Source organism: Euprymna scolopes, chromosome 46 (genome assembly GCF_053919585.1).
Source record: "Euprymna scolopes isolate OS-2025 chromosome 46, ASM5391958v1, whole genome shotgun sequence".
Lineage (NCBI taxonomy): Eukaryota > Metazoa > Mollusca > Cephalopoda > Sepiida > Sepiolidae > Euprymna > Euprymna scolopes.
The window spans coordinates 5,887,904-5,912,737 of record NC_136527.1 but is presented as its reverse complement, the minus strand read 5'-3'; the positions used below and the strand labels follow the sequence as shown (position 1 = coordinate 5,912,737).

Genomic DNA, 24,834 nt, shown 5'->3' with positions numbered 1-24,834 from the left:
GAGTTGATGCAGTGATTGCAGGTGATTAAATGACTTACTGACTAGATGGTTTTTTTTTTTTTTTTTTTTTTAACGAATGATAAAAAGTAAGTTTTTGTATGGTTTCAAATGTTGAAAACTTCAAAGACTATATATATATATATATATATATTTATATATATACATACCATATATTTTGGTGCATAAGTCGACCATCAGATAAGACAAGGTACAAAATTATCATATATCGGTTGAATAAGACGACCGCTAAACCACAAAACCATTTTTGTTTAGCCGGTATCTTATGAAATATTGTTTTTAAAGATGATTTTTTAACTTTAAGCGTTGTCTTATATGCCAAAATATACAGCAATTTTTTTTATACGGTACATGAATGATTCTGCGCTATGAAACAGGTGCTGTCAAGAATTGTGCAGGTCAACATACTTCAAGAAATAAACAGTAAGATGGTCAACATCTTGAAATTTGGAATATAGAATTTTATTATTTTTATATATATACTAGTGGAAGGGTTGTAGGGCGCCCAGCATTGCCCAATCATAAAAAAAAATTGTGACAGCAGGAAGGGGGTAAAAAAAAAAAAAAAAAAAAAAAAAAAACGGGACTCCGGTGTCATCAGTCAGACATAAAACTGAAAGCAAATTTTGTAAGCAAAAAAAAATAAAAGAAAAAGAAAAAATAAGAAAATCAAAATTAAAAATAATTCGCCCGTACCCATCCTGCACCAACCCCATTATAACCAATGAATAAAAAAAATAACTATAAACACACCAAGCCTCAATAAAGAAAATGATGTCAATTGAAAACATTGCCAGGGCTGCTGCGAAAAGGTGGGCTCTCTCTACCGTTCTAGAAAACTACTGACACCTGAAAGTATCCTGTATCTCTATAAGGCCACCATTCGCCCATGTATGGAGTATTGTTGTCATATTTGGGCTGGTGCATCTGCTACTAGTCTCTCACTCCTAGACAAGGTTAAAAAAAAGAGTCGCCAATCTGATAGGTCCTGAACTGGCATCTAAGCTTCAGCCTCTGTCCCATCGTCGAAACGTTGCATCCCTCTGCCTGTTCTACAAGTATTTTAATGGTGAATGCTCTGACGAACTAAAGACACTTGTGCCCCCACGACGCAGACACCCTCAACAAACCAAACAGGCAGCTAAATCCCCCCCACACACACACAGTAGAGATCCCTAGATGTAAAAGATCTTTCTACTCCAGTAGTTTCTTCCCCAGAACAGCTAGATTCTGGAATTCCATTCCAGGATCCTGCTTCCCTAACTGTACTGACATGCAGAAGTTCAAGTGCGATGTGAACCAACATCTTGCTGCCCAAATCCCTACATAGTGCCCCAGTAGTTGCTGACCCTGATAGTAGCCCCCTACACCAAAGTGGCAATGTGCCTTGTTTGGGGTGAAAATGTAATTAAAAAAAAAAAAAAAAAAAATCGCTCCTGACGACGATCGGATTTACCGATAGAAAGTGGTTGAGAAAATTATGGCCGAACAACAACTACTGGACGCCATAATTTACAACATGCCAGCTGAAAAAAAAAAGACAGCTCGGCGAATTGAAAAGATATCTAACATGCTTGAATAATGACTTGCTGTCAAATTATACAAACAAAAATATATATATATATATATATATATATATATATAACTACTTCATTTACTCACACAAATTTAATACACGAAAGTATAGATTTATGCGTAAACTTTAAGTATTTACTTCAAAAGTGCTCAATACGTAGTTCTAAAACAAAAGTGCTCAATACCTAGTTCTAAAACAGATCCTTTGTTCGATAAAATGCATGCCCATTGGCTGATAGGAGGTGGCGCGGTGGATACTAGAAAGCTGATTGGCTAACTAGAAATCCTCAACATATATAAAAACAAGAAGCAACCACAAAATTCGCGCATAAGCCTGACGAATCCTACAGTGGATGAAACGCAGAATATTCAGTGTAGCTTAATCGCCATATATATTTTATAAATTACTATATATATATATATATATATATTACTGATGGAACGTGATGGGACGATTCAATTTTTTCCCCGATTCCGATATAATTCCCGATTCCGATTCTTTATAAATCTTTAAATATTTAACTATAAAATTGTTATTTAGTCCATCTTCGAATTATGGGATTTCCTTGGATTTTACTTGTGCTAATGGAAATTCAATTAACTTTCTTGAAGTTATATATTTCGATTTTATCGTCACTGGATTTTTTATCTTCCACCAGACTATCCATTCACATGTAATCACCTTTTTCTTCACCATATTCCCTTTGCTTCACTTTTTGTTATCAAGTAAGATCTTTGACTTACTTGTTGTCTCATCAAATACTTTTGTATGCAAAATCCGATCCTGCATTTTGCTAATTCCTACCCTCTGATGAGAAGGAAAGTATTTCTTCAAAACTCCACGGATTAAGGACATACCACTTATCAAGTGTTTCCTTTTCAGATTAAATATTTTTTAACTCATTTCAAAGTGTTTTTTAACATGTTTTATTAACTGTTTGCTCGTATTATAAGCTCTATCTCCTATTTGGTTTTATCGAGCTTTTACATCTGGCTGAGATAACTTTATAAATATTAATTCTTTAATATTTATAATATACTTTAATTTTACCATCTTGGATCATTTTGGTAAATTTAATTGTAATTTTTATTTTATATATATATATATATATTATATCTATAAAAGTGAACGTGTCTGTGTGTACATTTCTCTACGCAATAACTGTCAATTTTAAGCCTACAGATTCAAAATTTGATTTACAGGGTACTGAAATTTGGGAAAATCTTTGTAATCCATTTTCGGCCAGAAATTTGGCTGTTAAGGGGTCAAAGTTCAACGATTTGACCTTTGAAAACTCTACCAAACTTCTTTGCCAATTTTGGGTATAGACACTTGAAATTTTAGATATATGTTCCTTGGACATGGATCTAACTTAATAACTTGATTTGAGCCCCAAACAATAAATGTTAAGGGGTCAAAATTTTTAAAAATTTGACCTCTGTGGTCTCTACCAAATTACTCAGACAATTTCTGGTCTAAATGTTTGAAATTTTACATAAAGGGTATTCAGAGATAGGGCAAGCTTTTTCACCAGTTTGGGTTGAAAATTTTTAGTTACCAATATATAAATGTATGTATGTTTGCATGTCTGCCTAAAACTTTCAACAAAGGCGACGGATTTTATCAAGATCAGTATCGTTTTGAAGTACGACCTTTCAGACGACAAATATTGAAAAATTGGCTAAAAACATTAATAACTTCACCTTCAACTGGTCACTTCTCAACAGGGTGGGGGGAGGGTCGCTTTTTTTTTGCCGATATTTTTGAAAGTCATCCTATCCTTTCGATTGTCTAGCCTTAATTTAAACCTATGTAACTTCCGGTTTGGCGGTGGTCGTAACAGCAAAGACATCAGGTTTTTTTCCTGTTTTTTTTTTCCTCCTTCGTGGTATGGGTTCGAGCCTGCCTTCCTACTACCACTTTTTTTTTCTTGCTCAACATACACCTCCAAACACCTGGGCAACGCCAGGCTGAAATGCTAGTATATATATATATATATATATATATATATATATATATATATATATAAAAAAAAATGGACTCTCCTGTCAATTTTGACGTATGAGTCTCCGCCACAACAATCAAGTCCAATGTAAACAAGTTCCTGATGAGCTGTTTACAAAATTCACACTTCTAACGATTACTGTATTATCGTCCCTTTGCCGACAGTAAACACTTTAACTCCTATCCTCGAGTGGCCTCTGGGCCTTGATAAGTGGTGAATCCCTTATAAAAAAAAAATCAGTTATCACTGTGCAAAGAAAAGAAAAAGAATCTTCAAAAAAAAAAAAGCTCACTTTGTCGTTTAAAACGTCTCCTTTCGTCTGTTCCTTATTTTCACTTATTCTTGTCGTGTGCGTATCGGTTGAGCTTTGTAAAGTTCCTTCTATTTCGACAGGTTCATCTTCGCTGCTGGAAGATTCCGGACGGATTATACGCTGCTTTTTAGATTTCCTACCAACATTCGTTTCCCGTGTTTCTTCTTCCTCGGGTACGCTTAAATCGATGAAAGTCGTCTCATTCAGAGCTGGTAAAATAAAAAGTTAGGGTAAATTTTAAAAAAATTGGTTTGATTTATGGCGTATTTCTGCCTTGAAGGGCTGTTCTGTCCAAAAAGTCACTGACGGGTTTTGAACTTAAATAACTTATTTTTTTGTTATATCTTTCTGTAATTTTAACACAATCTGTGTTTCTTCTTCCTTGGGTACGCTTAAATAAATCAAAGTTGTCTCGTTCAAAGCTGGTAAATAAAAAGTTAGAGTAAATTAAAAAAAAAAATTGGTTTGATTTATGGCATATTTCTGCCATGAACAGCTACTAATGAAAATTATATCAAACAGTACAGGGTGACTAAAAAAAAAACAAAAAAAAAACAGAGGAAATTCAATTGTTTTTCTGAGCATTTTACAGCCAACGGAGAAAAAAAGGCCAAAGACCCTAGTGTTTTGATGTGATGTTTTGAATATAATAAACTAGTTATGACCAAAGTTTCCTTTCATTCGGACAAAACACTAAGAAACGGGGCTTAATTAGAGTTGGGTAATTGGACGAATACTAAATACAGGATGTCCAAAAAGTCACTGACGGGGTTTGAACTCAAATAGATTCTTTATTTTTTGATGATATCTTTCTTCCAATCATATATCTTAGTTATTTCAGCCAATAATACAGGATGTTCAAAAAGTCACTAAAGAGTTTTTTAACTTCTTTCTTTTTTTCTTTTCTTCTTCTTCTTCTTCAAATATTAATTTACTTGTCCGTACGTCCAGCATCACACAAATAATAATAATAATAATAATAATGAACAAACCGTCATCATCGCAAACACTCATTAATGAGGAACGAATTACCTTCCTTTATAGTCACCTTTTATCAGTTAAATCTCATTAAAACCATTTCCTCGCCAAAAACTTTCAAAAAAGCAAAACAAACAAAAAACATGGCTGTCTGTTTACGGTTTCAGAATAGAAAATATCCGCAAGGTGTGCATATTCAAAAAGAGAGAGAGACAGGAGGAGAGAGAGAGAGAGAGAGAGAGAGAGAGAAGAGATAGATAGATAGATATAGAGAGAGTGTGTGTGAATTTAGACAGCATGTTTTCATTTAAACGCACGTTGTAATATATCACGTATTGTTTCCGTGTAATTATTCTTTTTTATTAATTTTATTTTCGTATAATCATTCTTATCTGTTAAATTGCTGTACATAGAATCTTTTGGTGTTTTTTGTTCCATTGGTTTGATTTATGGCGTATTTCTGCCTTGAAGGGCTGCTAATGAAAATTAAATCATACAGTGGAATTGGACGAATACTAAATACAGGATGTCCAAAAAGTCACTGACGGGGTTTGAACTTGATGTGATGTTTTGAATATAATAAACTAGTTATGACCAAAGTTTCATTTCATTCGGACAAAACACTAAGAAACGGGGCTTAATTAGAGTTGGGTAATTGGACGAATACTAAATACAGGATGTCCAAAAAGTCACTGACGGGGTTTGAACTTGATGTGATGTTTTGAATATAATAAACTAGTTATGACCAAAGTTTCATTTCATTCGGACAAAACACTAAGAAACGGGGCTTAATTAGAGTTGGGTAATTGGACGAATACTAAATACAGGATGTCCAAAAAGTCACTGACGGGGTTTGAACTTGATGTGATGTTTTGAATATAATAAACTAGTTATGACCAAAGTTTCATTTCATTCGGACAAAACACTAAGAAATGGGGCTTAATTAGAGTTGGGTAATTGGACGAATACTAAATACAGGATGTCCAAAAAGTCACTGACGGGGTTTGAACTTGATGTGATGTTTTGAATATAATAAGCTAGTTATGACCAAAGTTTCATTTCATTCGGACAAAACACTAAGAAACGGGGCTTAATTAGAGTTGGGTAATTGGACGAATACTAAATACAGGATGTCCAAAAAGTCACTGATGGGTTTTGAACTCAAATAGATTCTTTAATTTTTGATGATATCTTTCTTCCAATCATATATCGTAGTTATTTCAGCCAATAATACAGGATGTCCAAAAAGTCACTAAAGAGTTTTGAACTTAAATAGATTATTTATTTTTTGATGATATCTTTCTTCCAATCATATATCTTAGTTATTTCAGCCAATAATACAGGATGTTAAAAAAGTCACTAAAGAGTTTTGAACTTAAATAGATTGTTTATTTTTGATATCTTTCTGTAATTTTAACACAATCTGATGAAGACATTGGGAAATTAAAACTAATACAATATTTAAACACAGTTGCTTGTCTAGCCGCTAATAATCTTTATTTATGAAAAATAATGTATTTAAATGTTGTCCATTTTCAGCTTTGTATATTATCTCTTGCTATGGTAATGGCAAGTGGCCACCATGTTCCCCAAACTTGACTAGCCCCGACTTTTTCTTGTGGGGATATCTTAAAGAAAGAGTCTATGCTAGCAAACTGCAAATCCTGCAAGGACTAATACAGGGTGTCCAAAAAGTCACTAAAGGGTTTTGAACTTAAATAAATTCTTTATTTTTTGATGATATCTTTCTGTAATTTGACTAAGGCATTGGGAAATTTAAAAAAAATGCAAAATTCAAACAATCTATGTCTTTTAAATTTTGCTCATTTTCAGCTTCGCATATTTGTGCTTTTTCCAAAACATTATTCATGAGAGATTGTTCCATTTATTGTGAGTACATTCAACTGGTTATTTCATTTTATAATAAAAAAGTCATTTTGAGAGGAGTTTTTTTTTTTTTATTATAGTTTCTTTTTAAAATTAAAAAAAAATGTGCAAGTGAATTGATATCTGTTCGTTTATAATATAATTTATATAAAAAATTATTCAGAATTTTTTTTTATTTAAATTTAAAAAATAGGCAAAATTCCAACAATCTTTATTTATGAAAAAAAAATGTCTTTTAAATGTTGTCCATTTTCAGCTTCACATATTTGTGCTCTTTTCCAAAACATTATCACAGATTGCAGAATCTCTGGATTGTGATTTAACTCTCTTATTTCGTTCCTGATGTTTTCTTTCAGTTCTTGCAGAGTTTGGAGTTGGACATTTCAAGGTTTAGGGGGTTGTTTTACAATCCGCAGCGATCCAAAAAAAGTGGAGTTACATCTCTTTATTTTTTTATTTATTTATTTTTATTTTTTTTACATGGAAGTCACCACTTATCAAGGCCCGGAAGCCACTCAGAGATAAGGGTTATTGCGTGTACAGTAATCAATGGGATAGTATCGTAGTAATCGTTAGTAATGAAGATTTGATAAAGTGTCTTACTTAAGGGGGCAGTTTATCAGGAATTTGTTTATGTTGGACTTCAAGACATCCAAGTTGTAGTCAGGTGGGAAACAGGCAAACGGAAGAGAGTTCCACAGACATACACTTCTAAGAAAGAAGCTTTGTTCATGAAATCTACGTTTGGATTTAGGCACAGATAAAGAGTGAGGAAAATTAATGACAGTAGTTTCAGCTAGACGGGTGTTTTTCGTGAAAGATTGGCGAGGGGGACCATAGATTGGAGCTCAGACGAGCACTTGCCATGGAAATAACGATAAAGGGATATAACTCTTGTATTCACAATAATACAATGTAATTTCAAAACAGGGTACTTTGATTTTATTTTCAATATTTAAAAAATATTTTGAAGGTATTTTTTTATTGATACTTAAAAAATAATTTAATAGTATTTATTTCGATTTTATTTTTAAATATTTCAACACAAATTTTTATTGGACATAAACAATACAATTTTCAGGGTGTTTTCTAGACATTTTCCATATTTTCAAGGATTTTTCAACAAAATAAAAATAGATGGTAGTTTTGTGATAAAAAGAAATAACTCTTGTGTCCACAATACTATGCAATTTCAAAACAACGTAGTTGAATTTTATTTTCAATATTTAAAAAATATTTTCATGGCACTTTTACTAATATTTAAAAAATAATTTAATAGCATTTATTTCGAGTTTATTTTTAATATTTCAAAACAAATTGTTACTGAGCATAAACAATACAATTTTCAAGGATTTTCAAGAAATTTTCCATATTTTTCAAGCAAGGATTTTTCAAGTCTGTACGAACCCTGTATACAGATTAGCTACCCATCGGAAACTTGTCTAAAATTAAAGATGGTTTTCATTTCACAACTAATAACAAGCAAAAGGGGAGACCAGGTGTGTCAGAAACTGACCTTACGAATGCGTGAAATATATTGAATAATTCGACCCTGTTTTTCCAAGCTTATAACTCCTCGAAAAATGTAATTCAAGTCCTAATTTTTTTTCAATTAAAGGAGCAAGGACTAAGGTTTCATTAAAAAAAAACAAAAAAAAAACGGTTTATTGGAAAGAGCATAAAATTTCACATTGACCCTGAAAATATCATACAAATTGAATCAATAGAAAAATTTTGATAGATTTTTAAAGTTTTAAAATTGAAAAATACTGAACTCGTAAAAATTCAACTGATTTCATTACTATTTTTTTTTAAATAAAAAAAATATTTCTATTACATTTTATACAACTTTAATAGTTTATTTTAGAAGTATAATCCATAATCTTTCTATCGATCCGGTAAATATCTCACTGCTGATGCTATTCTCTATCTATATAAGAGCCAGGTACGTCCAAGGATGGAATACTGTTGCCACATCTGGGCAGGAGCTGCTAGAAAGGACTTGTCCTGCCTTGAAAGAGTTCAAAATAGACTTCGTAGCCTCGTAGGAGATGTCCTTTTCTCCTCCTTGCAACCTCTATCTCACAGAAGAGATGTTGCGAGTTTGTCTCTGATGTATCGTTATTTTCATGGAAAGTGTTCGACTGAGCTTCAATCTATGGTCCCCCCTCGCCAAACTTTCACAAGAAACACTTGTCTAACTGAAAACACTATCAATAATTCCCCCCACTCTTTATCTGTGCCTAAACCTAAACGTAGATTCCATGAACAAAGCTTCTTTCTTAGAACTGCACGCCTGTGGAATTGTCTTCAGTTTTCCTGCTTTCCGGCTGACTACAATATGGTTGTGTTCAAGTCTAAAGTAAATAAGTTCTTGATGAGCTGTTCCATATAAGTTATCAAATTTACCAAATTTTCATTACTAATGATTACTATATTGTCCAATTTCTACTGTACACTCTTTAACCCTTATCCTTGAGTGGCCTCTTGGCCTTGATAATGTGGTGATGCCTATGTAAAAAAAAAAAAGAAAAAAAAAAAAGAAAATAAACAACCCACTTTTAAAAGAGAAATTACAAGTTTTTTATATTTTATTCAGTTTCAATTTAGGGGTGTCAAAAATTCAAAAAAAATTCTGATACACCTACAAGCAGACTCCTTTTATCTATAGATAAGAGGAGACAACTCAACTTGTATTCCAATTTTATTTTCAACATTAAAAAATATTTTAATGGTATTTTTTTATTAATACTTAAAAAATAATTTAATAGTATTTATTCCAATTTTATTTTCAACATTAAAAAATATTTTAATGGTATTTTTTTATTAATACTTAAAAAATAATTTAATAGTATTTATTTCAATTTTATTTTCAACATTAAAAAATATTTTAATGGTATTTTTATTAATACTTAAAAAAAATTTAATAGTATTTATTCAAATTTTATTTTCAACATTAAAAAATATTTTAATGGTATTTTTATTAATACTTAAAAAAAATTTAATAGTATTTATTCCAATTTTATTTTCAACATTAAAAAATATTTTAATGGTATTTTTATTAATACTTAAAAAAAATTTAATAGTATTTATTCCAATTTTATTTTCAACATTAAAAAATATTTTAATGGTATTTTTATACTTAAACAATAATTTAATAGCATTTATTTCGATTTTATTTTTAATATTTTGACGCAAATTTTTATTGGACATGACGAATACAATTTTCAAGTTATTTTCAAGACATTTTCAAAAAATTGTCTTCCGTTTTCCTGCTTTCCAGCTGTCTATAATATGGTTGTCTTCAAGTTCAACGCGAACAAGTTTCTGATGAGCCGTTCCACTTAAGTTAACAAATTTACCGAACTTCCATTACTATCGATTACTATATTGTCCTTTTGACTACTCTACACTCTTTAACCCTTATCCTTGAGTGGCCTCTTGGCCTTGATAAGTGGTGACGCCTATGTAAAAAAAAAAAAAATTTTTTTCCATATTTTTTTTTTTTTAAAGTAGAACTCGTTTTATCTATAAACAAGAGTAGACAACTCAACTTGTCAAAGATGACTACACGGAGCTGCTCTAAAGCACATACACGGAAGAAAAATACTTACAAGAATCCGCACTGTCGACACAAAAGCTGTCATGCTCGTAATCGTCATCAGACTCGACGGGACAAGAGTATACGTCTCTCACACTCGGGCGGTCGTACCTCATCTTGTAAGCATGGTGCTTCACAACAGGACTTACGACGGACTGCAGATACACGGCTTTCATGTCTACCATATCTGAAAAATACAAACATTTTAACTAATGAACAGGCGATTCTAATATTTTTCCTAATTCCAATACAATTACTGATTCCGATTCATTACAGATCTTTTTATATTTAACAATAGAGTTGTTATTTTTTTTCCAATTACCATAAAAACACATGTTAAATGTGTAGATATTTTCTCAAACGTAAAAATACTTGTGTGAGGCATGATCTATCGATTTTAGTTTTACTGGTAGTTAAAAATCATTATATATGTTTTTTTTTGCATGGAAGTCACCACTTATCAAGGCCCGGAAGCCACTCGGGGATAAGGGTTATTGCATGTACAGTAATCAATGGGATAGTATCGTAGTAATCGTTAGTATTGGAAATTTGATAAAGTGTCTTACTTAAGGGAGCGGTTTATCAGGAATTTGTTTATGTTGGACTTGAAGACATCCAGGTTGCAGTCAGGTGGGAAACAGGCAAACGGAAGAGAGTTCCACTGGCATGCACTTCTAAGAAAGAAGCTTTGCTCATGGAATTTACGTTTTGATTTAGGCACAGATAAAGAGTGGGGAAAATTATTGACAGTGGTTTCAGCTAGACGGGTGTTTATCGTGAAAGACTGGCAAGGGGGATCCAGAGATTGGAGCTCAGACGAGCACCTGCCATGGAAGTAATGATAAAACAAAGACAGGCTCACAACGTCTCTTCTGTGGGAGAGAGGTTGCAGGGAAGAGAAAAGGGCATCCCCCACTAAGCCACGAAGTCTATTTTGTACTCTGTCAAGGCAGGATAGGCTGTTTTTAGCAGCTCCTGCCCAGATGTGGCAGCAGTATTCCATCCTTGGGCGTACTTGGCTTTTATATAGATAGAGAATTGCATCAGTAGGGAGATAGCTTCTGGCGCGGTAGAAGGATCCCACCATTTTTCCAGCGACCTTGGCAACAGACTTGATGTACGTGTTCCATTTCAGATCAGGAGTAAAGGACATATTCGTATTATATTTGGAACCGTCGGACTACTGTTCTCATCTTGAGTGTGATTTTTACAGCATTTTGGTCGATGTAACCTCCTACCTTCTTCAGGTGTATCTTGTCGAACTCAGAAATGTTTCTGTTGAACTCGGGGAATTTGGACAGAATTTGGAGCGGAACCCTTTATTTACTTCAAGGGGGGTGGCATGCTCTTGTTCCGTCAGCCATGACTGGATAGAAGTCCTAAGTAATTCACATATACAAAAAAAAATTTATCCCCTTGGTTTTTTTTACAAAAAAAAAATTTTTTTTAATCATCAAAACTTTTGTTGGACGAACTTGTGGATATAACTGGCATGTTTGGAGGACATCTTGGAACGGGTGACGATCAATGTGACAGAACTAGATCAGGAACACGATATATATAAAAAAAAATAGGTGTTTGTTTAAATTGGTGAAGTTTTAAATGACCACATTTCAGGTGAAAACATTACTAGTAATGTGAATATTTCTCCTGATTCCAATACAATTACAGATTCTGATTCATTACAGATCTTTTTTATATTTAACAATAGAGTTGTCTGTTCACATTACACTTGAACTTCTGCATGTCAGTACAGTTGGGAAAGCAGAATTCTGGATTGGTTGGTTGTTTTTGTTTTACGGCATATCAACCCTTTTCGGGTTATTTAATGCCGAATCCAAAGATAGAATATATTTGTTGTTTTCACGTCGGTTTCTATTTAACCCATAGTTGGAACCCTAACAGGTACTGCCACTCCAGGTCAGAGTGGACCCGGGAGCAATGGTAATTAAAGGGTGGCTCCACACTCCCCAAAGCCCGCAAGCTGGGGCCTCACCACTGGATATAGTTTAAGGTCATATCCAGGACCCAGAATCCTGGAAGTGAATTCCAAAGTCTAGCAGTTCTGGCGAAGAAACTATTGGAGTAGAAGGCTTTCTTACATTTAGAGATCTCTACTGTGAAGGGGTGGGATTTAGCTGCTTGTCAGGTTTGTCGAGGGTATTTACGTCGAGGGGGTACAAGTGCTTGTCGTGCCTTTTTTGGGCTGAAAATGCAATAAAAAATTTAAAAAAATAAGTAAATAAATAAAAGATTCCTTACTAAATTACCAATTCCGATACAATTACCGATTCTGATTCATTACAGATCTTTTTTATATTTAACAACAGAGTTGTTGTTATTTTTTTTTCCAATTACCGTAAAAACACGTTAAATGTGTGCAGATATTGTCTGAAACATCAAAATACTTGTGTGAGGCATGATCTATCGATTTTAGTTTTACTAGTTCGTTAAAAATCAATACACATTATTTTATCATTACTACCAGTGGTAGAAGATTTTTTTTAAATAAAATCAAATAAAAAAAAAATTAAAGGAATCGTTTTTGGCATCAGAAAATAGGTACATTTTTTTTTTCTGATTCCGATACCTGTAAAAAATTTTTAAAGGAAATAAAAATAAAATAATAAAAAAATAAATAAAAGTATGTAAAAAAATGTTTTCACCTGAAATGCGTTGGCTAACCAATCTATACAAGCACTAAAAATTTATATCCGTACTTACTTTGTGTCTGTGAGAAATCGTTGATGAAACTATGCTCATAGTCATCTCCCTCGTCCACTTCCTCATCCGAGAGGCCATCATCACTGCCAGATAACACAGCTTCTTCATCCAAAAACTGACGAGCTTCTAATTGTTCAGCCTGAAAAAACAACAACAAAAAAAAAACATGCTGGGATCAAAGTTGCTGTAAAGAATGTTCTATTTAGTTGAGTTCATATACCTATAGTTTTTTTTGTTGTTTTTTGTTTATTTCTGAATTTTTTTTATTTGTATATGTTTGTATCTTTTTCAGCGCATCGTCCGATTTAAATATTCAGGCAGCTGAAACCACTGTCAAAAATTTTCCCCACTCCGTACAACTCATGCTCTCTATCGATCCAAGTTATGACAACAGGACCATTGCCAGCACCCTCAAAATGCATCGTTGGATTGCCATGAATAACAACAAAGGTTTCAAAAAGGGCAACATCATATCACTTCAAATCTTCGAAGTTGGCTTGAAAGTCTGGGCAGGAGCTGCTAAAAACAGCCTATCCTGCCTTGACAGAGTACAAAATAGACTTTGTGGCTTAGTAGGGGATGCCCTTTTCTCTTCCCTGCAACCTCTCTCCCACAGAAGAGACGTTGCGAGCCTTTCTTTGTTTTATCGTTATTTCCATGCCAGGTGCTCGTCTGAGCTCCAATCCCTCGTCCCTCCTCGCCAATCTTTCACGAGAAACACCTGTCTGGCTGAACCCACTGTCAATAATTTTCCCCACTCTTTATCTGTGCCAAAATCAAAACGTAGATTCCATGAACAAAGCTTCTTTCTTAGAAGTGCACGCCTGTGGAACTCTGTGCCGGTTGCCTGTTTCCCACCTGACTACAACCTGGATATCTTCAAGTCCAATGTGAACAAATTCCTGATGAACCGCCTCCTTAAGTAAGACACTTTATCAAATCTCCAACACTAACGTACTGTACACGCAATAACCCTTATCCCCGAGTGGCTTCCGGGCCTTGATAAGTGGTGATTACCTTGTAAAAAAATAAAATAAAAATAAAATAACTCATATTTCTATAGGAGTTATCTCCCGTTTTGTTTTGATTTAACGTGGTAAGTTTAAAAATTCAGCACTTGTACAGTTTAAGTCAAGGCATTACAAAATGAAAATATCGAAAAAAGGTTATATTGTACGTATCCGTTTTGGACTGAAGATCTCTGAAAAAAAAAATTTCATTTAATTTGATCGAGTAGTTTTTTTTTACAGCGGAAAAACACGTTCTTATGAGAGCGAGTTGAAGTCAGCCATTGTGAAATTTGCTGAACATGCCACGGGCAAATAACTCAATGTAAAGCGCCAACACTCCCCCCCCCCCCATCTTTAATTCTAGTTTTTCTTCCTAAAAATCGAACCTTTTGTTTTTTTGCTGTAAAAAAAAACAAAAAACTACTTGATGAAATTAAGTAAAATTATTTTTTAGAGAATTTCATTTCATAACGGATACGTACAAATATAACCTTTTTTCGATATTTTCATTTTTTTAATGTGTTGATTAAACTGTACAAGTGTCAAAAATTCAGTAATTTGATCATTAGACGTTTCTGAATTTTTGAGATGAGGATTGATTATTCGTATTATGTCAAGGGTCAAACTAAGTACAGGTCAAAGTGATATAGCCAGAAAACTTCACTGACCACACTGCTAGCAGTGTCAGAAATTTCGTGAAAACTATTGAATAATTCCACCCGCTATCTTTCGAAGCTTATAACTACTCGAAAAATGTAATTCAATCCCTAATTTTTTTTTTCAATTAAAGGAGCAAGGACCAAGGTTTTATTAAAAAAAAACAAAACAAAAAAACAAACAACGTGGGTTTTTTTTAAAAAAAGGTTTTAAACTTCGGACTTTACAGGTAAATTTCTAAAAAACACTTTTTTTTTGTTTTAAATTTGAATATATTATTTATTGATCTTTTATCTTCAATTTGTGATATATAAAACTTTGGTGAGTAAATTAATTATTTACTTTTTAATAGACATTTCAAAATGGGGGGGGGGCGTTAATTAAAAAAAAAAAACATTTGTCTAAAATATTATATTCGGTTTATTGGAAAGAGCATAAAATTTCACATTGACCCTGAAAATGTCGTAAAAATAGAATCAATAGAAAATTTTTTTATATATTTTTAAAGTTTAAAAATTGAAAAATATTGAGTTTGTAAAATTCATTACTGTTTTTTAAAAAATAAAAAAAAATTATTTCTATTACTTTTAAAACAACTTTAATAGTTTATTTTTGGAAGTATAATCCATAAAGAAAATAAACAACCGACTTTTAAAAGAGAAATTACGAGTTTTTTATATTTTATTTGCAGTTTCGTGTTAGGGGTGTCAAAAATTCCTACAAAAATTCTGATAAACCTACCACACTGCACCAGCAAATTAAGTTATAACACGGAAACTAAACGTAAGAATGTTCTATTTAGTTGAGTTCATATATATATATATATATATATATATATATATATATTTTTTTTTTTTTTTTTTTTTTTTTCAGAATTATTTTATTTGTATCTTTTTCAGAGAATTGTCAAATTTAAACATTCAGGGGAAATAACTCCTATTTCTATACGAGTTATCTCCCGTTAATAGTTTCAGTCAGCATGGTAAGTTTGAAAATTCGGTACTTTGTAGGAGTTACAGAGAACTATTTTCTCTGGTGAATCAATATCCCTCTCTGAGTTCTTCGGTCATAGGATGACCTATCAGCTAACAGAGTGCATTGATTCATCTGCTCCCTAACCGGACCTTCAGCCTAGCAACACTTATCCTCTCTCTCCCCCTGTCCACCGGACATCTTGCTTTAGTATTGACGGTTTCCACCTGGAAACAACTGCTATTAGCTGGGGACGACACAGTACTAGCTGACCGACGACGATGATCTCAAAAGAACGGTGCATGCTTCGAAGAGACAAGTCTAACTATGGACCTTTGATTTATACACAAAAAACGTCATCCGAAAAATTGAAAAAAAAATAAAAAAGGTATGGTGCATGTCTATAAAGCGGGCCAAAAAAAATTTTTTATAAGAAACATTTGGAAAAAATTTGTCACTGCATGAAGATGTCATATTCCAAAAATCAGATAAATCTTTCACGATAAACACCCGTCTGGCTGAAACTACTGTCAATAATTTCCCCCCACTCTTTATCTGTGTTTAAACCTAAACGTAGATTCCATGAACAAAGCTTCTTTCTTAGAACTGCACGCCTGTGGAACTCTCTTCCGTTTGCCTGTTTCCCACCTGACTACAACTTGGATGTCTTCAAGTCCAACATAAACAAATTCCTGATGAACCGCCCCCTTAAGTAAGACACTCTATCAAAACCCCCAATACTAATGATTACTACAATACTATCTCATTGATTATTGTACATGCAATAACCCTTATCCCTGAGTGGTCTCCAGGCCTTGATAAGTGGTGACCCCCATGTAAAAAAAAAAAAAAAAATGGTCCACAAGTAATCTTTTTTACTATAAAAATCTGAAAAAAGTCTTTATAATGTACGTACTTGTCACCGCATGAAAATGTCATATTCTAAAAATCGTGTAAATCGATCAAGTTTTTTTTTTATTTAAGAAAATCAAATATTCTCAGATGTTTTATCGAAGATTTGCTACAGGCCATTTTGTTTGAGAGATAACGGCACTAACGACCCCTGGCGGAAATAAGGTGGAAGTATCGGTCAATAACGGCTGACCATCGACTATTTTTTTTTCTTAAATGTCGGAAAGACTTTTTTATAATACAAATAAAAAATAAAATAACATAATGAAACATTTTTTTTTTTTTTAATTAAAGTCTGTTTTCAGACGAACAAATAAAAAAAACTAGTGTTTTCCACATTCTCTTTATTAAAAGAAGTCAATTTATTTATTTATTAAATAAGTTCATTTATTAAGAAAAAAAATAAAATAAAAATAGTCTATGGTCTGCCGTTGTTGATACATACTTCCACCTTATTTCCGCCAGGGGTCATTAGTGCTGTTACCTTTCAAACAAGATGGCCTGTATCAAATCTTCGATAAAATGTCTCATAATATTTGATTTTCTTAAATAAAAAAAAAACAACTTGATCGATTTACGTGATTTTTGGAATATGACATTTTCATGCAGTGACAAGTACGTACATTATAAAGATTTTTTTCGGATTTTTATAGTAAAAAAGATTACTTGTGGACCATTTATAGACTTGCACCAAAAGAACTTTCTTTTCCTTCTTCCTTTTTTGCAGTCTGACCTACCAGTTCCTGCTACAAATAAAAAATTCTTTGTTGTTAAAAAGAAGTTTGTTATTTCTGTTGTGCCTTTGTGTTCTTTAAACATATTTTATCAGGAGGGTAAAACAATTGCCGCTCCTAAAACTTGATCAATTGACGTTTCTGAGTTTTTGAGATGAGGTTTGGTTATTCGTATTATTTGGATTCTTCGGACTACTGTTCTCAGCTTGAGTGTGATTTTCACAACGTTTCGGTCGATGTAACCTCCGACCTTCTTCAGGTGTATCTTTTTCCAAATGTTTCTTATAAAAAAATTTTTTTGGCCCGCTTTATAGACATACGTTTTTTATTTTTTTTAATTTTTCAGATGATGTTTTTTGTGTATAAATCAAAGGTATTAATAAACGTCCATATTTAGACTTGTCTCTTCGAAGCATGTCACGATATTTTTACATTTTGTCTAATATACAAGCAGAAACCCAGGATACGGCATTAATCCGTTCAGCGGTTGAGATCATAAGGTGAAATCACCGTATAACAGGGCCTAAACAAAATTTTATACAGTTCATATTAAAAATTAGTATCAAAATACAGTGCAGTATATATTACACATGTATATAATCTAATAATATTATAAATAACACCGTAAAATGGGGAAAATGCTATAACCAGGGTCGGGAAAAACATTGTATTCCACATCGTAACCAAAAAAGAAAAAAATGAATCCTAGAACCACCGTATCTCAGGGTTTTACTGAATTTAAAAAAAATTATTTATTTGCCTTAAAGAAATGAATGAGAAACTATAACACGGGTTATTTTATTTTTATTTTTAAAAACAAAAATGGCTGCTTGTTTAGAGTTACATTTATTAAAAAAAAAAAAAAAATACAGAAAAATCATTAAAAATTAGTAACAAAATACAGTACAATACATAATACACATATATATAATCAAATAACATTATAAATAACACCATAAGGCGGGGCAAATACCCTAACCAGGGGTCAGAAAAACATTGTATTCCACATCAGGAATGAAGAGGGGGAGGGGCGCTTAAATTTTATCAAAATTTGACGAAATTATTTGGAAACACGGACAGAAAAAAATATCTCGATAAATATTTTAGTTTTTTTTTCTTTTTGTCACTTATTTTACAGAGTTTATCTGTTTTTTTAATCCCTTTTTCATTTTGTCCTTTATTCATTTTGTCCTTTATTCATTTTGTCCTTTATTAATCACTTTTTCCGTTTAAACGAACCCCCTGTCCTCGCCCGCGAACTAGACAAGATCTGGTGGGATATGATCGATTTCATACAAATTTGTAAAAAAAAAAAAAAAAAAAAAACTACCGTATAATTATTTTTAATATTTTCATTTTTTAATGTCTTGAGTAAACTGAACATTCAGCTGCAATATAATTCAAATCTTGTAGCTGAATACTTGATGCTTCGCCAGTTTCTCAACCTGGTATTTTTACCTTGCGGTAAAACTAAACAAGTATCCTTAAATCAATGAATTTTTAAAGGCAACTGCAGTAGACGAATAATAATTAAAAAATGAATTGAATTAAAAATAAATTGAATTAAAAATAAATTGAATTAAAAATAAATTAAATTTTTAAAAGATTAAATTAAAAATAAATTAAACATAAATTAGATTAAAAATAAATTAAATATAAATTAAAAATAAATTATAAATAAATTAAATAAAAATTAAATTAAATATAAATTAAATTAAAAATAAATTAAATAAATCAACTTTAAATAAAATTCCTAAACAGAACATTGAAGACAATTCCATTACAACAAACAATAGAAATAATTATTTAAAATAGATTTTCTTTGATGATGTTATTCCTTGAATGCTGATTCCCTTTGAATAAATAGTATATATATATATATATATTTTTTTTTTTTTTTTTACAAAGGCATCACCACATTATCAAGGCCCAGAGGCCACTCAAGGATAAGGGTTAAAGAGTGTACAGTAGAAGTTGGTCAATATAGTAATCATTGCTAATGAAAATTTGGTAAATTTAATAACTTATATGGAACGGCTCATCAAGAACTTATTTACTTTAGACTTGAACACAACCATATTGTAGTCAGCCGGAAAGCAGGAAAACGGAAGACAATTCCACAGGCGTGCAGTTCTAAGAAAGAAGCTTTGTTCATGGAATCTATGTTTAGGTTTAGGCACAGATAAAGAGTGGGGGAAATTATTGATATATATATATATGCTCATGAGCAACAAAAAGGGGCCAAGCAAGCAAGCAAGAAGGAAGAAAAAGATTTTTCAAGATTTTTCCATGAATTTTTGTTAATTTTAACTGAAAATTTCTATTTTGCAGATCATTATTATTATAGCATATAATAATAAGTGGAAAAATTAATCCTAAAAATGGTAAGACCGCATCTTGGCGAGAATATAAAAAAACGAATTGCAAGATTAAGGCAGTCCAAAATGACTTACAAGCAGATTTTTGCTATTTTAAGAAAAGAAAAAGTGAAAACAATCTCTTTCGGTAGTGAAGCGAATTGGTCAAAGGTTCGAAGTCGAACGCTTGGTAAAAGGGAAATCTGGATCTGGTCGCCCTAGAGCATTCACTTTGGAGGATGACCACAGGCTTAAATTAACTGTTTTGAAGGATTGAAAGAAAACTTATGTTGACCATAGCAAAGAATTCAAAACAGCGGCTGGAAATTCTCTTTCTAGATATACAATATCTAGACGAATGAAAGAATGGGATTTTCTTCTAAAAGGTGTGCAAAGAAGCCATTTTTATCTAAGAAGAACATCAATGATAGGAAGAGATTTTTTTTGTGTTTTGTCAAAAAACATACAGACTGGTTCAGGAATGTTTTCTGGTCAGATGAATCAAGATTTTGTCTTGTTAGTGATGCTCCCGATGCTCCCGAACAATGCAATCTAACTGGAGAAAGATTTTCACCAAGTTACATAAAAACGACAATTAAACACTGGAATGGAGAGATAATGGTACGGGAAACTTTTACTGCAGCAGGAGTTGGGGAACTTATTAGATGTGAGAAGTCAATCAATGCAAAGGAATACATTCTAATATTAGAAACAGGACTGTTAATAAGTATTCAGAAGCTGGGAATATCCCAGAACATTATTTTTCAACATGATAATTCCCCTGCACACACTGCTAAAGTCACAAAAAAATGTTTTTCTGATAATTCAATTGATGTGATACTTTGGCCAGGTCAAAGCCCCAATTTAAATCCAATCAAGAATATTTGGTCCATAATATCTTGTGCATTGGATGGAAGAACCTTTTCGAACAATGACAAACTGTGGGAAGCTGTGCAAAGCAAATGGAATAGCATCTCCTCTTCACAGTGTTCCACTTTGGTTGAGAGCATGTCTAAAAGGATTGATCTTTTAACGAAATCAAAAGGGAATCCTAAGCATTTATTAAAATAAATGTATTGTTTTGTGTTATTAGTCTCGTTTATGTTTCCTTGTTCAATTGTTCTTTGTTCAATATAGCTTTTAGTGCAATAAAATGTATAAAATTTGTTTGGCCACATTTCATTGCTCACGGGTATATATATATATATATATTACACTTGAACTTCTGCATATCATTGCAGTTGGGAAAGCAGAATCCCGGAAGGGAGTTCCAAAGACCCGCAGTTCTGGGGAAGAAACTATTGGAGTAAAAGGCTTTCTTGCACCCAGGGATTTCTACTGTAATGGGATGAGACTTAGTAGCTTGTCGGGTTTGTCGAGGGTAGTTATGTCAGGGAGGTACAAGTGTTTGTAGTTCGTCAGAGCATTCACCATTAAAGTATTTGTAGAACAGGGATGCAACATCTCGTCGATGGGACAGAGGCTGAAGCCTAGATGACAGTTCAGGACCTATCAGGTTGGCGACTCTTTTTTGAACCCTGTCCAGGAGCGAGAGACAAGCAGCAGATGCACCAGCCCAGATGTGACAACAGTACTCCATACATGGGCGAATGGTTGCCTTATAGAGGTATAGGATACTGTCAGGCGTAAATAGTTTTCTAGCATGGTAGAGGGAGCCAACCTTCCTTGCAGCAGCCTTGGCAATGCTCTCAATATATCTATTCCAGTTCATATTCCCTGTAAACGTTAGGCCGAGGAGTTTAAAAGAAGTACTTTCAGGCAATGTGTTCTTGGCCATTGCTATTGGTGGTAGAGAAGGTTTCTTGTAGTTATTGAAGGAAACAAGCTTAGTCTTAGCAGCATTGAATGTGACCAACCATTTTTGTCCCCATTCCACTACGGATTGGAGGTCATCCTCTAGTGTTTCTGCCATTTCCTTGGATATGTGTTCGTTTGTTTTCCCCTCATATCTGTTATAGAGAGTGGTGTCATCGGCAAATATACCCATCTCCGAAACAATATTATCAGGGAGGTCGTTTATGAATATCAGGAATAATAGAGGTCCAAGGATAGACCCCTGAGGTACTCCCGCATTTATGTCATATTGTTTGGATGTACGTCCGTCGAGGACAACTTGGATTTAATTACATTATGAATTCTTCCAGTGATTCCATATGATCTAATTTTCCTTAGAAGACCATCGTGCCATACCCTGTCAAAAGCCTTAGATATATCAAGGGCCACCGCTCTACCCTCCCCTGTTTTATCCAATGAACGGTATATACGTTCAGAAACTACAGTTAAGATATCTGCTGTTGAACGGGCTTGCCTGAATCCATATTGTTTGTCAGTCAGGAGTTTAGCAGCTGTTAGGTGCTGGACTAGGGCTTGATTAACTAAGGACTCAAATATTTTGGCGAAAAACGGGAGGAGGCTAATGGGGCGATAATTTAGTGGGTCAGTTCTTTCACCAGAATTCTTGAAGACTGGTACCACAGAGGCGGTTTTCCAGCAGTCGGGAAAACAAGATTCGTTAAGGCATTTATTGTAAAGTTTGGACAGAACTGGAGCAACCTCGGCAGAGCATTTTTTTAATAGCACAGCCGGGATGAGATCTGGTCCACATGCTTTTGAGGTGTCTAGGTTTTTTATAATAGCATGTACCTGAGAAGGGGTGATTTTCAAATCGCCAAGTGTGGCGTCTGTTCGCAGAGGAAAATCAGGGAGTGAGTGGTGTACCGAGTTCAGTGTGGAGTTTGAGGCAAACCGACTGGCAAGCAGATTAGCCTTGTCAGTTGCCGTGCAAGCAACCTCATGATTGTTTGTTAGTGGGGGAATAATTGATTGTCCATTATTAACTACGCTGTTGTAGATTTTCCAAAAATCCTGGGTTCCTAATTTCTGTGCTTCGATGCGCTTTCTGGTGGTTTCAGAGTAATCTGTCTTAGCTGTCTCTATCACTCTCTTACAATTATTTCTAGCTTCTATAAACTTCTGTTTATTTGAGCTGGACTTATGTCGGTTGAATCTGCGGAACGCATGCTGCCTTTGACAAATGGCAGCTGCACAAGTAGAAGTAAACCATTGGGGAGAGTGGGGCTTGCTATAGTATTTCCGTGCGGGAACATGTGCTTCAATAGCAGTTTTGAACCATTCAGTTGTCTCATTTGCACACTGTTCCGCTGGAAGAGTAAAGATATTTTGCCATGGGGCATCTCTGATGAGCTCCCTGATAGCTTCCCAATCAGCCTTTTTGTAATACCTCGTTGTTTTGAGTAGTGGGTCTTCAGTTTTAGGGCGAGAATTTAGGCTGATTTCTACCATTATCACAGCGTGATCAGCATTCCCGAGTGGGCTGTGGGCATTTGTTGTACAGTCATTGGGAACCGTTGTCAGAAAGAGATCTAGAAGTGAGGCATGTTGATTGTGCTGGTCTGGGAAACGTGTCGGAAATGTAACCAACTGAGATAGGGAATGGGATATAGAGAAGCTATGTGTTGCGCTACCAGCTACGTCTGTGTGATTAGAGAATCCTAGCCAGTTACTGTGGTGGACATTGAAGTCACCAAATACATGTATTTGTGCGCTAGTATCGAGGGAGAGTGCTATATCTATGCTGTCTGAGACTTTGTTTATTAGGGTACAGTCTTGGTTTGAGGGAGAGCGGTAGAGAAAATACAAGTAGCTAATATTGTGTTGCATGTTTAGTCTGAAGCACATAAAGGCCTGGTCCTCTGATTCTAGTTTTATTTCTCTAGTTAGGGGGAGGGTATTTTGAATATAGACTCCAAGTCCATGCATATGTCTGTCCGAGTCCTTACGGTAGAGTGGGAGATAACCAGGCATGTTAAAGTGGTTAGAGGGAATGGAGGAGTGAAGGTTAGTTTCACTTAATGCTAAGATATCCGGGGTGTTTACAAGGAGAAATGACTCAACATCATCTAAGTTAGTTCTAAGCCCGCGGATATTAGTAAATGCAAGCCTCAAGGGAGGAGGCAGGTTGGTTTTCTTTGAGTTTGGTCCTGGTTTAAACGTAACTTTTGCTTGAGCTGTCATTTCATTTTATTTTATTTAAAAGTTTCAGTTAGGGTGGATGAGTGAGGGGGTGCTGGACAAGTAGTTGTGCAGAATACCAGACATGCAATACAAGCAGACCATCAGCTGTCCTCACCCACAGGATTGTGGCCTCAGGAAAGCCCACCGGGGATGAGTGCAGGGTCTCTTTCCATGCACGACATGGCACTACAAACATCCCGATATTTTACAACTGTTGATGGAGCAGCCGCTCTAAGCGCTACCAAAGAGTTACGGCTCCTGTACTATCAGTCGGAAACAGCAGCCAGGAACTGTCAATCCGGTACCCTCAATCCATTAGGCAAAGCTAGTCCAGTCCAACTGCACCGACATATATGGCACTGAAGCACCCCACTGTGTCCAGTTTAGGGGGATGGGATGTGGCGGGAGTGGGGAAAAGCGGCATTCATTGCCCTAGTCAGGAAACAAAGTCAACCACTGGGTGATTCAGACGAGTCCCTGTGATAGTACCTCTACGCCTGGCCAATAGGCAAAGAAGGAGTATGAAAGCCGAGCGATAGACAGAGTCTATCTTCTCCTTAAGCAGTTTAGGTTTGCCAACTGGTGATTTGTTTGAGTCACCAGCTCTAGGAAGGTTGTCGCCCAGGACTGAAGAGGCCTCCCTCCCCTAGGTTTAGTTTCAGAGTTTTCCTTCTCCTAGACGGATGACCTGGGAAGACCTACGGGTCCATCAGCTCCGAGGGGGTTCGCCCCGCGCCTGGGTCCTAATCCAGGTATTTCTGCGACCCCGCATGTAAATCATGCTGGAATGTAAGTGTGTAAAAATCCATTTTCAGTACAGAATGGAACAATAAAATTGTCGTCATAGAAAAGACAACATGATTCCATTTCCGTTTGATGAAAACCAGTTTTCTTTTTTTATTGCAGAACATCTACTAGTTGACCAATTTTTACAATTAATTTTTCCAAGGACCCTTGGCGTAATGGTTAGAGTACTTGGAAAAATCAATTGTCAAAAGTGATACTCTCCTGAAGGTTGAAGATTTAATTTTTAG

The 24,834-nt window shown here is 34.2% G+C and overlaps 1 protein-coding gene across 1 annotated transcript in view; it reads right to left on the bottom strand.

The window, feature by feature from the left end:
* The window catches only part of LOC145271114 (uncharacterized), a 149,535-nt gene that overhangs the window by 14,638 nt on the left and 110,063 nt on the right, over positions 1-24,834 (bottom strand). Inside the window, exons 21-23 of the mRNA XM_080126655.1 lie at positions 13,103-13,241; positions 10,392-10,565; positions 3,892-4,121 (exon numbers count right to left, since the gene is read on the bottom strand). Coding sequence (XP_079982781.1) covers positions 3,892-4,121; positions 10,392-10,565; positions 13,103-13,241 — 543 coding nt within the window. The remainder of the gene's footprint in view (positions 1-3,891; positions 4,122-10,391; positions 10,566-13,102; positions 13,242-24,834) is intronic.